This window comes from Podarcis raffonei, chromosome 7 (genome assembly GCF_027172205.1).
Source record: "Podarcis raffonei isolate rPodRaf1 chromosome 7, rPodRaf1.pri, whole genome shotgun sequence".
NCBI classification, from domain to species: Eukaryota; Metazoa; Chordata; class Lepidosauria; order Squamata; family Lacertidae; genus Podarcis; species Podarcis raffonei.
The window spans coordinates 761,149-774,017 of NC_070608.1; the positions used below are offsets into that span (position 1 = coordinate 761,149).

Below are 12,869 nucleotides of genomic sequence, written 5' to 3' on the forward strand. Positions count from 1 at the left end.
CCCCCCCCCCGACTTCCCTCAGTTCCAGTTTTTGGTTTCTCCAATAATGCTATTTTCTGCATGTTACAAAGTTTTATAGATCCTCAAACTGTTTAGCTTATTATTATCAGTAAAAAAATTATGAATGTTTATTCAAAACCTGCCAAGGAGTCCAGTTCACTTTGTTGCGTCTTCAGATACTTTGTAAAGGGTTCCCATTCATCCTTAAAGTCACAGTTATCCTTGTCCCGTAGCTTATATGTCAGTGTTGCCAGTTCTGCATAGTCCATCAATTTTTCTTGCTACGATTCTTTAGTTGGGATTTCTTTAGTCTTCCATCCTTGTGCTACCAGAACTCTCACGGCTGTTGTCGCATACATGAAAATGTTTTTCAACTTTTTTGGCAGGTCTTTCCCTACAATCCCCAACAAAAATGCCTCGGGTTTTTAAACAAATGTTAAATGGAACATTTTCTTCAATTCATTGTATATCAATTCCCAAAAATTTTAAATTACCTTACAATCCCACTGTTGGGATACTGCCAGGGAGACAAAGGCCATCATGCCCCCACGCCGTCTCTGGACGATCCATCGATCTCCCGTAGATACAGTATCAGTCAATTAGTGACACGAACCTCAGAACTAACATGCCACATTCCAAGGCTGGTGCACGCTCTTTCAGCAGAGTTCGCACAACGGAAGATGCACTCAGGAGAGCATTATTTACAGCTTTATTCAGCGTTGATCAGAACAAAGAAAAAACATGACTGCCTGCTTCGATGTTCAGGCGCAGAGAAAACAAAAGCAATGTACAAAACATAAACTTCCTGTGAACAGGAAATACGCAGGCTGTGACACAACAACCTGCTCCCTTCTTAAGGTGGAACGGAAATATCCTAACACCCACCACATATGATAAAATGTTCCCTCCTTTTTACACTTCCAACATATATTTGAACTAGTTTTGTACATTTCCCCTAACTGCACTGGTGTTGTGTACCATCTGTACATCATCTTCATGTAATTCTCCTTCAATAGGGAACAGACTGTAAATTTTAAGTCAGTTTTCCATAATTTTTCCCAATCTTCCATCATAATGTTGTGACCTACATCTTGTGCCCATTTAATCATAACTGATTTTACCTCTTCATCTTTCATCTCCCATTCTAATAGTATGCTGTATGCGGCCTTCAGTAGTTTCACTTTCCCTTTAATCACTTCCGTTTGAAACCTAGATCTAGTATAACTAAATCCTTTCTTGCTGTCTTCTTTATGTGTTTCATATAGTTGTCGATAATGCAACCAACTCTGAAAGTGGTCTTTGATCTCATCATAATCTCTTAATTTCCATTTTCCATCATGGTCCTTTAATAAATCAACATATGTGAGCCATTTTCCTTTCTTTCCAAGTGGTTTGAGCAGTAATGCTTCATGTGGTGAGAGCCACCACGGGGTCTTTTGTTCCAATAAGTCATTATATCTCTCCCAAACTCTCATTAGTGATTTCCTGATTATATGGTTGTAAAAACTTCTATGAACCTTCCCTTTCCCGTACCATAAGTATGCGTGCCAGCCAAATCTGTTGTCATGTCCTTCTAGTTCTAATGCCTCTTGCTTGTCCAATCTCATCCAGTCCCTGATCCATACCAAACAAGCAGATTCATAATACAATTTAAGGTCTGGGAGGGCAAACCCGCCTCTATCTTTAACATCTGTAAGTATTTTATGTTTTATCCTTGGCCTTTTGCCCCCCAGATAAATCTTAAAATCTCTTTCTGCCATTTTTTAAAACATTCATCTTTCAGGATGACTGGTATTGATTGAAAAAGAGTCTTCCTGCTTCCCAGGAGTCAGCCTTTTCCAGAGTTCCTGGCTTAAAAAAACTCCTTTCCCACTAGGTTCGGTTCAAAGTATAAAGTGTTTATCGTCTCATGGCACAAGCACAAACACCCTGGCTACATAAACTTTAAAAAGATGCTGGTACATCATGAACTAATCTGCTGTTTTTCTGGTCTTAGAAGTAAACCTTGCAAAGACACAAGAGAGATCCACTAGCCTCTTAGCTCTCCTGAACCAAACAGCATGTCCCCTTCATCTCCTCTTCTGAGCAAATCCCTCTCCCTCTTGCCAGTGCTGCTGAAGGCAGCCTTGGCTGCTGCACATATGCACATTCCTTAGAGGAGGAGACCTGCTTAGGCCCTTTGGCCTTGGACTGCTTCTTGGCCACCCAGGGCAGCTGGCATGATAACCCTGAACTAACCCAGACATTAGTAGGGGGAAATGTGGGAATTTTCCAGAGTCACTCAGAGGAGGATGAGGAAGCTGAGGATGATGAGTTCGGATTCCAGCTCAGTGGGCGGCGCTGCTGCTGATGTCAGCGACAGTGATGACACAGCAGACTACAAGAGCGCAAAGGCCTCAATCAGACCATCTTAAGGGGCTGACACTGAACTGGAAGAACCACTGTTCACCCCTGGCCACTTTTCTCCTAAGAAAGAGGAGATGAGTGCAGAAGACTTGCATCTGGTACGCAGATCTGAAAGGGCCACAAAAGGCAGACCTCCAAAGAGATTTGCTGATGAGTTTGCTAAGACAGCAACTGCTGTTCTTGGTAGCGCATAGAAGGTATGGGAACCATCAAGCTTCAAAGAGGTGCAGGAATTACCGTATTTTTCGCTCTATAGGACGCACTTTTCCCCCTTCAAAAATGAAGGGGAAATATGTGTGCGTCCTATGGAGCGAAGAAGCCATAGCCGCGCGTCACCTCTCCAGCCGGGAGAGCGCGCGCAGGGCTAAAGAAGCCCTCCGCGACCCTCTCCCGGCTGGAGAGGTGACGCGCGACTATGGCAGCAGCCTCTCCGCTGCGCGCCTTTCCGCTTCTCCCCAACCTGCTCTTTGGGGCTGGTGGTGGGCTTCCCCCCGCCAGCCCCAAGGAGCAGGTCGAAAGGAACCTGAAGCCTGGAGAGGAGAGGGGTCGCTGCGCACCCACCCCTCTCCAGGCTTCTGAGGTAGCCGCCTGAAGGCGACTGAACACACCTTAAACGGCACCTTGTTTTAGAGGGGGGAAAGAAAAGGGGGAAATTCTCCCCCTCTCTGCGCAACGTCTCCTGCCGCTTTGCGGAAGGGGCGCTGGGCAGAGAGGGGGAGATTTTTCCCCCCTTGTTTTCCCCCCTCTAAAACAAGGTGCGTCCTATTGTCCGGTGCGTCCAATGGTGCAAAAAATACGGTAACCTCTAAAGATGCTGAGCCATGGCTTAATGCCATGAAGGCTGAAGTTGATTCCTTGAATAGGAACCAAACCTGGGACCTGGTGCCAATAGTCCCAGGAATGAGGCTGGTTGGGCTGCTCAAGACACGGGTTCACCCATTTCCCACATTACACCCGCAAAGATAACTGTTTGAAAAGGTAATCAGACTTCAATGGAATTTAAACTGTGTGCATATTAGAGTGAAGCTGCTGGTTGCTGACACTTCGTTCTCTTTCTCCCCTAAAGAGAGCAGGTTGCGTCTCTCCAGAAGGCCACTCAGATGCCCCAGACCCACATTGCGGTGGTGGGCAACACGGGGGCAGGGAAGAGCTGCCTGCTGAATGCCCTTCTGGATGAGGAGGCCGTGCTGCCCACCTCGGCCATGAGAGCCTGCACCGCCGTGGTGGTGGAGGTCTCCCGGGCGGACGGGAGCAGCCCCTACGAGGCGGATGTGGAGTTTCTCTCCCGAGAGGTAGGTTGGGCGGCTGGGGGGGCAGGTCCCCCCCCTGGCTCTCTTCTGCGGGGGCTGGTCTCCTGAGTTGGGGTCCGTGGGAGCACCGGAGGCTAAGACAACCTGGAAGGGGCTAGTGGGGAGCGGAGGGGAACAAAGCAGCCTGGGATCGTTGTTGAAGGAATGGTAAATAAAACTGCCCCAGTATCACAATGCCATTAAGCAAATATAGAATATATGTAATATATTGTATTGACAAGCTATAAGGTGTGCAGAAGATGATCCAGGGTCTGGAAACCAAGCCTGATGAGGAACAGTTGAAGGAACTGGGTATGTTTAGCCTGGAAAAGAGGAGACTGAGAGGAGATAGGAGAGCCATCTTCCAATATCTGAAAGGCTGTCACATGGAAGAAGGAATGAGCTTGTTTGCTTCTCTGAAAGATAGGACTGAAACCAGTGGATTCAAGTTACAAGAAAGGGGATTACCAATAATAATAATAATAATAATAATAATAATAATAATAATAATAATAATAATTTATTATTTATACCCCACCCATCTGGCTGGGTTTCCAACAGAACACCAAAATACAATAACCAATTAAACATTAAAAGCTTCCCTAAACAGGGCTGCCTTCAGATGTCTTCTAAAAGTCTGGTAGTTGTTGTTGTCTTTGACATCTGGTGGGAGGGCGTTCCACACAGCAGGTGCCACCACCGAGAAGGCCCTCTGCCTGGTTCCCTGTAGCTTGGCTTCTCGCAGGGAGGGAACAGCCAGAAGGCCCTCGGAGCTGGACCTCAGTGTCCGGGATGGATGATGGGGGTGGAGATGCTCCTTCAGGTATACTGGACCGAGGCCGTTTAGGGCTTTAAAGGTCAACACCAACACTTTGAATTGTGCTCGGAAACGTACTGGGAGCCAATGAAGATCTCTCAGGACCGGTGTTATATGGTCTCGGCGGCTGCTCCCAGTCCCCAGTCTAGCTGCCGCATTCTGGATTAATTGCAGTTTCCGGGTCACCTTAAAAGGTAGCCCCACGTAGAGTGTGTTGCAGTAATCCAAGCGGGAGATAACCAGAGCATGCACCACTCTGGAGAGACAGTTTACGGAACATCAAGAAAGACTTTCTGACAGTAAGAGTTGCTTGACAGGTCTCCCTCAGGAGGTTGTGGAATCTCCTTCCTTGGAGGTTTTCAAGCAGAGGTTGGGGGGCTGTTTGCCAGGGACTCTCCAGCTGGGATTCCAGCATTGCAGGAGGTTGGACTAGATGACCCTGTGGGGTCCCTTCCAACTCTACAATTCCGTGGTTCTATTTAAAAGCAGCCTTTGCCAACCTGGTGCCCTCCAGACTGGACTCCTAGCTCCCATCGCCTTTGTGCTGGTTGGGGATGATGGGATTTGCTTTTTGAGTAATTTTACTGGAAATATCTTACTGTTGTTAGCCGCTCTGAGCCCGGCTTTGGCTGGGGAGGCGGGATATAAATAAACGTTTATTATTCCTTCCTTCCTTCCTTCCTTCCTTCCTTCCTTCCTTCCTTCCTTCCATTCTCCATCGTGCTTTTCCCTCCTGCAGGAGTGGGAGAAGGAGCTGAAGGCTCTCCTTGAGGACATGAAGGACAAGTTTGGCCACCTGAAGAGGCGCTGCCCAGATCGCAAGACGGAAGCCTGGGCCGCCTACAGCCGCGTGAAGGCCGTCTACGGGAGAGTCGATGAGCTGGAGAAGCTGGAGGAGATGCAGGAGGTGACGCAGCACCTGGGGACGGTGAAACACGTCTGCGCTGAGACGGCAAGTGAAGCGTTTATTGGCGTGTGCCTTTGAAATTCTGAAATCTGTTGCGTCAGTGTAAGCAGAGAAGACTGGCTTTCTATCAGGGAAACCGAGTCCTCCAGTTGAAGGGCTAGTGGTGGATCCTGCATTGCAAGGGGTTTGGGGAAACTCAGCCAGATGGGCGGGGTATAAATAATAAACTATTATTATTATTATTATAGATGACTCTTGGGGTCCCTTGCAGCTTTTTGACTTGTTCCAGTCGTATCTTGAAAAGGCAGGTTTCAGATTCTGACCTCCCTGCTTCCCTCGCAGGCGACAGAGTTCCGCGCCGCCATCGAGAGGTTCATTGATTCCCGAACGGACAATTTGCGGGAGATGAAAGGCGGGGAGTTTTGGCCCATTGTGAAATGCGTCCGGATCCGTCTCGCCAAGGCTGAAGTGTTGAGGACGGGGGCTGTGCTGGTGGACTTGCCTGGCGTCCGAGACGCCAACGCGGCTAGAGACAGCGTGGCCAAAGAGGTGGGGAACTGGTTCCGTGTGTTTGTGGGTTGGACAAGCGTTTGTTGAATGGTCTCTTTAAATTTGAAGGTTCATTATTGTTCCACAAGATGTGTATTTCTTTAAGGGCCAGAGCAAATAATGTGACCTAGTTTTACAGCTGTGAAGCAGTATAGCAGGTGCTGTTAAGTTATGTTAATTAAGCTGTTGGGTATAGTATATAAAGAGCAGCACCTGGCTCTCTCAGTACCCCGGTGGATGGGTTGGTGGTTGGGTGATGCTTATTGATATGTTGTAAAAGGAGTTTTTGTTTTTGTTATTAAAACCTAGCAAAAGTTACTTTTGCGTTCCTTGTACAGTGGTACCTCGGGTTACATACACTTCAGGTTACAGACGCTTCAGGTTACAGACTCCGCTAACCCAGAAATAGTATCTCAGGTTAAGAACTTTGCTTCAGGATGAGAACAGAAATCGTGCTCTGGCGGCGCAGCGGCAGCGGGAAGCCCCATTAGCTAAAGTGGTGCTTCAGGTTAAGAACAGTTTCAGGTTAAGAACAGACCTCCGGAATGAATTAAGTACGTAACCAAAGGTACCACTGTAATGTGTGGTCTCCCCAGCACGCCTTCTGCAGCGCAACTAATCTGCAAATAGCCAACATCTTTGCTCTCCTGGACCCCGGGGCGTTTCTCCCTGGCATGATCCCGGTTGCGTAGTGTTGCTTTTGCTCAAACCGCCAGGTTGCGGGTCTCCCGCGTGTCGGCAGAGCCGCCTTGGCTTAGCAGACGCTTCCTTCCTCTCCCGCAGTACCTGAAGAACTGCCGTGCCGTGTGGGTGGTGGCCAGTATCACCCGAGCCGTGGACGACAAGACGGCGAAGGAGACCCTGAGTGCGAGTGTGCGCAGGCAGCTGCTGATGGACGGCCTGTACGGCAGCCTGGCTTTTGTCTGCACCAAGTCGGACAGCTTCAACATTACAGATATAGTCAGGTAACCTGGTTTACGCTCCTCTGTTGTGAATGGGCAGAGAGAGGCATCATGGATCGGCATCCCCAAATCACACAATGCTCTTGCCTGGCCCTTGTGAGCTGCTGCGTTGATGATTTAAAGATCCCAGGCTGCCTGGGCATTGTGCTTGGACCGTAAGGGGTGGGTGGGTTTGGCTGGCTGCTTAATGGCCAGTGGGACAGAGGATGCTCTGAGATAGCAGCCCTCCCGGGTGTTTTGGACTGCAAGGCCCATCAGCCACAGCCAGCCTTTCCAGTTGCCAGGGATCATGGGAGTTGTAGTCTAAAGCAAGTGGAGGACATTGAGCTGTTGGGTAGCCTAGGATTCTGTCATCCCATCAGCGCTGCTGGAAAGCTAGTGGTTAAAGTGGACTCTCTGGTGAGAGGAGGCTGGGCTCCCCCTGAAAGTGCTCAGTCGCCCGAATCTTGCAGGAACCTGGACTTGAGAGGCGAGATTCAGCCCATCGAAGATGAAGTGAGAGAGCTGGATAATCAGAAAATGCAAGCCGAGAGGGAGAAGGAAAGACTCTACGCATCTTTGCAGCAAGAGGTTTGTAAAAACCAGCCATCAAAGCGGTTTCTCCCTGGCTGAGATGGATGTGCCGTTTCGGAAACCTACTTTGCTCCCCTGCTGAACCAGTTGCAGCAAGAGATTCGCAGAACTGCAGAGTTGGAAGATGCCGAGGGTCCTGCGCAAAGCTCCCTGCGTTTGGCCCTCCTTTGAGTCAGGGGGCCTGTGCCTCCTGGTGCTGGGGAGGGGGAAGCGGCCCTTATTCCCACGGCCTCGCAGGGTGGCCTTCTGGCAGTCTCTTGGAGGGGTGAATCTGGGCCCAGGAGACCAGCCTTGCTTGCCCCTCTTGAAAGACAGCCCCTTCTGTGTTGGGAGAGCTGTGCCCAAACTCTGCACACCTCTCGACAGAGCCTGCTATTAAGGCTTGCGAGATGAGGAGACTGAGAGCGGGAGATGCTGCTGATGTCTCGCAAGGCCCATCTGAGCCGAGGGATCGCCTTCTTCTCCAGGGCCATCTCAATTTTGTAGTTTAAAAAGAACAACTCAGAATTCAAATTTGGCACTGAGCAAAGCAGAATTCTTCCACCGGTGCGAATTTTGTGTGTTTGATTCCTGCCAGGTCTGAGGCAAGGTGAGGCAGCAGGATCCCTGGGGCAGAGGATCCTGATATAGATCTTTATTCTCTCTTTGTTCCTGATATTGATCTTCACTCCCTGCTTCTTCCCTGGCGGGGCGGGAGGGGGGGGGACCATTTTGTGGTTTGCCTCAGGTGGCAAGATGTCTGGGGCCGGCCCTGATCCCTGCTAGGCTGGATATTCCTGCCACCCTGGGTAATGCCGTATGGCAACAAAGACCCAGCTTAGCCCCAGAGAGGTGCTTTCTTCCTGGGGAGTTGAGCTCTTTGCAGGAAGAAACCCAGTTTCTCTAGGCTAAACTCTTGGCAGGCCTTTGGGGCAGCGGCTGCTTTTTGTTCTCTTGCTATCACAAGAGATGATAACGCTCTGTGTGTTTTTGAGCAGCAGCCGTCGCCGTGGGAGAGACCAGGATGCGATGCCTCCGACTCAGCCTGGCTCCAAAGACGCCACGACCTTCTGGAAAAGGAGTTCAGAGTGAGTCTTGTTTCTTGCCACCTCCAAGCCCCGGCACAGCTGCTTTTTGTCCTCCTTGTTTCCCCCTTGCTTGGGAAAGCCCTCCTGGTTCGCCCCCTCCCCCGGCAACCTTCGCGTGGTTGTATCTGGTTTTGCTTGTGCCTCAGTTTCCCCCTTGTTGCCTCTCTCCTGTCTAGATCAGTGCCTTGCAGAGGCAGAAGGAGGCGAAGCTCCGCGAGATTAGCCTGATCTGTGTCCGGGCCCGGAATAAGTATTCCAAGCAGCAGATTCAGTTGGAGTTCAGCGCCAGCCTGGAGGTAGGACTGAGCCGCTAGGGTGAGCGAGGGGCTGGCATGCTGGCATGTGCCTTGCCTGGTGAGGCAGCCTTGGCAGCAGGTCCACAGGGGCATTAGCCGCGGGGAGAACCTGCTGCCCAAAACACGCATGAAATGCAGTTGAGATGGGGGCCGCCCTCCTATACCTGCAGGGTTCAGGGCTGCCACATGGCAGGCGGAGCAATATTCTGCTCCAAAAGAGTAGGACCCAAACTAATGGAAAGAAAGGAGATTCCTACTAAACATTAGGAAGGAATTTCTGACGTTCGCGACCCACAGCGGTGCGTCTGTGCATGCGCAGGTTGCGATTCGGTGCTTCTGCGCAAAGCATGATTTAGCGCTTCTGCCCATATGCGACCCCCCCAAACCTGGAAGTAACCTGTTCTGGTACTTCCGGGTTTCGGCTGGTCCATAACCTGAAAAAACGCAACCTGAAGCGTCTGTAACCCAAGGTATGACTGTATCAATAACAGAACAATGTTTTTTAATGTATTCCTTCACACAAGTCCACTCTATCAGTTTTTGGTCTGACTGCCTCTTACCACTACTGTAAGTCTTGCTAATTCTATGTATTCATAAAATCTTATTTGCCATTCTCTTATTGAGGGACTTTTTACTCCCTTCCAATTTTTTGCTATAATCATTCTGGCCGCAGCAGTTGCATATAAGAAAACTTTTTTCCTAGTGGCAGACATGTCAGTCGATATAATTCCCAAGAGGAACGCCTCTGGTTTTTCATTACATGATATTTTAAGCATTTTTTAAAGTTCCTCTTGAATGTCGCTCCAAAATTGTCCGATATATGCACGCTCCCACCACATATGATACATTGTTCCTATCTCTATTTTTCATCTCCAGCACAAATTAGATTTTGATTTATAAATTTTTGCCGATTTAACCGGGGTTAAATACCATTGGTATATCATTTTCATTATATTTTCTCTAATTGTGACGCAGGCTTTGAATTTGATAACATATTTCCATAATTTCTCCCATTGGTCTAATCGAATTGTGTGGCCTATATCTCTGGCCCACTTAATCATAACTTCCTTCACCTCTTCATCTTTTAATTCCCATTCTAATAATAGATTATACATTTTAGATAATAACTTTTTAGGATTTTTTAATAACTCAGTTTGTGATTTTGATTCTTCTTTGCCAAATCCGGTAATCTTATCCTGCTTGAATAGGTGATCAATTTGGTAATATTGTAGCCATGTATTACAATATTGGCTAAGTTCTTCATATGGTCTAAACCTTAATTTGGTCCTTGATCTTCTTTTACTAATTGCTTGATATGTGGCCCATTTTCCTTCCATATTTTTCTTTTTAACAGATAATGCCTCTAATGGTGGTATCCACCATGTTGTTTTGGGCTCTAACAATCTTTGATGTCTTTCCCAGGCTTTATATGTTGCTGTTGTTTAGTCACTTAGTCCTGTCCAACTCTTCGTAACCCCCTGGACCAGAGCACGCCAGGCACCCCTGTCTTCCACTGCCTCCCGCAGTTTGGTCAAACTCATGTTGGCACCTTCGAGAACACTGTCCCACCGTCTCGTCCTCTGTCGTCCCCTTCTCCTTGTGCCCTCCATCTTTCCCAACATCAGGGTCTTTTCCAGGGAGTCTTCTCTTCTCATGAGGTGGCCAAAGTATTGGAGCCTCAGCTTCAGGATCTGTCCTTCCAGTGAGCACTCAGGGCTGATTTCCTTCAGAATGGATAGGTTTGATCTTCTTGCAGTCCATGGGACTCTCAAGAGTCTTCTCCAGCACCAGAATTCAAAAGCATCAATTCTTCAGCGATCAGCCTTCTTTATGGTCCAGCTCTCACTTCCATACATCACTACTGGGAAAACCATGGCTTTAACTATATGGACCTTTGTTGGCAAAGGTGATAACGACCTTCTAATAATGGTAGAGCTTCTTCTTGTAGGACATGACCAGGAAAGCAGCATCTCCTGAGAGCGAGGAGGACGGTGACGAAGACCTGGAGGAAGGCGATGCCACCAGGTCGGACTCTGGCAACACTGGGGAAGTTGAATCCCTTCGCGGCAAGCTTCAGGTGTTCACGGTCAGCTCTACGGAATATCTCAAGCTCTGCGGGAAGCTGATCAGAGACGGCCAGCCTCAAGTCTTCCACGACCCCCAGGACACAGGTACTCGGAGGGGGGGCTTCTTCCTCAGGAGAACAGGCTGCCCTCTGCAAGTCAGATGCACAAACCAGCGGCCGTTTGCGGTGGGTGGACCCCATCCTCTGTGGACACGCAGGGCGCCTCTTCCGGAATGTGAAGGAAGGTGCACTTGCTGTGTGTTTATTCCCCGTTTTCCTTTTATCCAGAAATACCGGCCTTGAAGGCGTTTGCCATGCGCACAGCCTTGAAGCACAGCATGGGGGCGGCAGAGAAGCTCATCCGGGACTTGGCTCGGGTCCTCAGCCAAATAGTGAATTACCTGACCAGCCAGAGAGCAGAGGTGAGCAGGGGCCAAAGGCTTGGGAACGGGCTTCTTCCTCATGAAAACAGCAGTGGTTAGAAGCTTGCCTGTAGTAGGATGAGCACCAAAAGTTGTATTTCCCACCGTAGGGCTTGTCCACACTTCTGCTGAAGCCGGCGTTCGAGTGGTTGTCCCCTTGCTGCGCTCTGCTCTTTAGCGATGGATCGGAACAAATGGCTATCAGGGGAGAACCTGAATTGCCCTTTGCTCCAATTGCGTGCAGAAGGGAAGAAGTGGGACAAGTGCATATGAGCCCTTAGACATGCTTGCCTCCGGCATTCTCCTGTGGCTCAGACTTCAATCTGAGCCAGAGAAGAACTGTCTTAGGCCTGGTGTCCTTCTACAGTGCTACCTCGATTCTCGAACTTAATCCATTCCAGGAGTCTGTTTGACTCCTGAAACCGTTCGAAAACCTAGGCATGGCTTCCGATTGGCAGCAGAAGCTCCCTGCACTCGCGTTGGACGTTTGGCTTCCGAAAAATGTTCGCAAACCAGAACACTTACTTCCAGATTTGCGGCATTTGGGAGCCAATTTGTTTGGGAGCCAAGCCGTTCAGGATCCAAGGTCCCACTGTATAACCAGGCGCTGAGCATAGGGCACACTTCCCCTCCTTTCCTGCCCTGCCGCAGAATCATTTGCGATGAGAGGTGCATTCTCCTGCAGCCAGAATAGTGTCCGAGGCCAGGAGGTGGCAGGTGTGAGCTGAAGCCTGGTGGGGAGAGAGAGAGAGAGAGGGAAGATTCTGCTGCATTACCAGTTAAACAATAATAGTCTGGGGTCCAGCAGTGTCCTATTGGGGCTCAGGTTTTGGGGAAATGAATTGCTTTTTTCCAGAGCTGGCTAAGGGAGTTCCCTGCACCCCTAGGTAGGCCCCCTGTGGCCTCATCCTGCAGCCAGGCTCTTCCACTATTCTTAGGAGGGTTTGGAAGAAGGGTGCAAGGTGATTTGTGCCCTGCAAGCGTGCAGCTCGCCATCCTCAACCGGTGGAATCGCCTCTCAGTTGCTGCTTACAGAGAGCCCTGCAGCCTCTCATGTCCCTATACCAGCTGCACTGGCTCCCAGTGGAGTACAGGATCAGGTTCAAGGTGCTGGTTTTAACCTTTAAAGCCCTATACGGCCTAGGACCCTCGTACCTACGGGACCACGTCTCCTGGTGTGTCCCACGGAGGACCTTACGGTCTTCAAACGAAAACATCTTGGAGGTCCCAGGCCACAGGGAGGTTAGGCTGGCCTCAACCAGAGCCAGGGCTTTTTTGGCTGTGGCTTCGATCTGGTGGAACGCTCTGTCACAAGAGACTAGGGCCCTGCGGGACTTGAGATCTTTTCGCAGGGCCTGCAAGACAGAGCTGTTCCACCAGGCCTTTGGCCAAGGCACAGTCTGACCCTCTCCTTTGGTAATACTCACAGAACTCTAGCCCAATGGTTGCCATGAATTTGATTCTGAATTGATTTTAGAATGTATTTCAATTGATTGTGATTTTATGTAAACTGTGT

The 12,869-nt window shown here is 49.4% G+C and overlaps 2 protein-coding genes across 2 annotated transcripts in view; one reads left to right on the forward strand and one right to left on the reverse strand.

The window, feature by feature from the left end:
• LOC128416946 (riboflavin transporter 2-like) overlaps positions 1-12,869 on the reverse strand; it is a 274,487-nt gene that overhangs the window by 36,171 nt on the left and 225,447 nt on the right. The window lies entirely within an intron of this gene.
• The window catches only part of NUGGC (nuclear GTPase, germinal center associated), a 40,854-nt gene that overhangs the window by 18,135 nt on the left and 9,850 nt on the right, over positions 1-12,869 (forward strand). Inside the window, exons 7-15 of the mRNA XM_053395665.1 lie at positions 3,473-3,698; positions 5,252-5,464; positions 5,762-5,968; positions 6,752-6,933; positions 7,383-7,500; positions 8,481-8,570; positions 8,747-8,866; positions 10,815-11,037; positions 11,220-11,353. Coding sequence (XP_053251640.1) covers positions 3,473-3,698; positions 5,252-5,464; positions 5,762-5,968; positions 6,752-6,933; positions 7,383-7,500; positions 8,481-8,570; positions 8,747-8,866; positions 10,815-11,037; positions 11,220-11,353 — 1,513 coding nt within the window. The remainder of the gene's footprint in view (positions 1-3,472; positions 3,699-5,251; positions 5,465-5,761; positions 5,969-6,751; positions 6,934-7,382; positions 7,501-8,480; positions 8,571-8,746; positions 8,867-10,814; positions 11,038-11,219; positions 11,354-12,869) is intronic.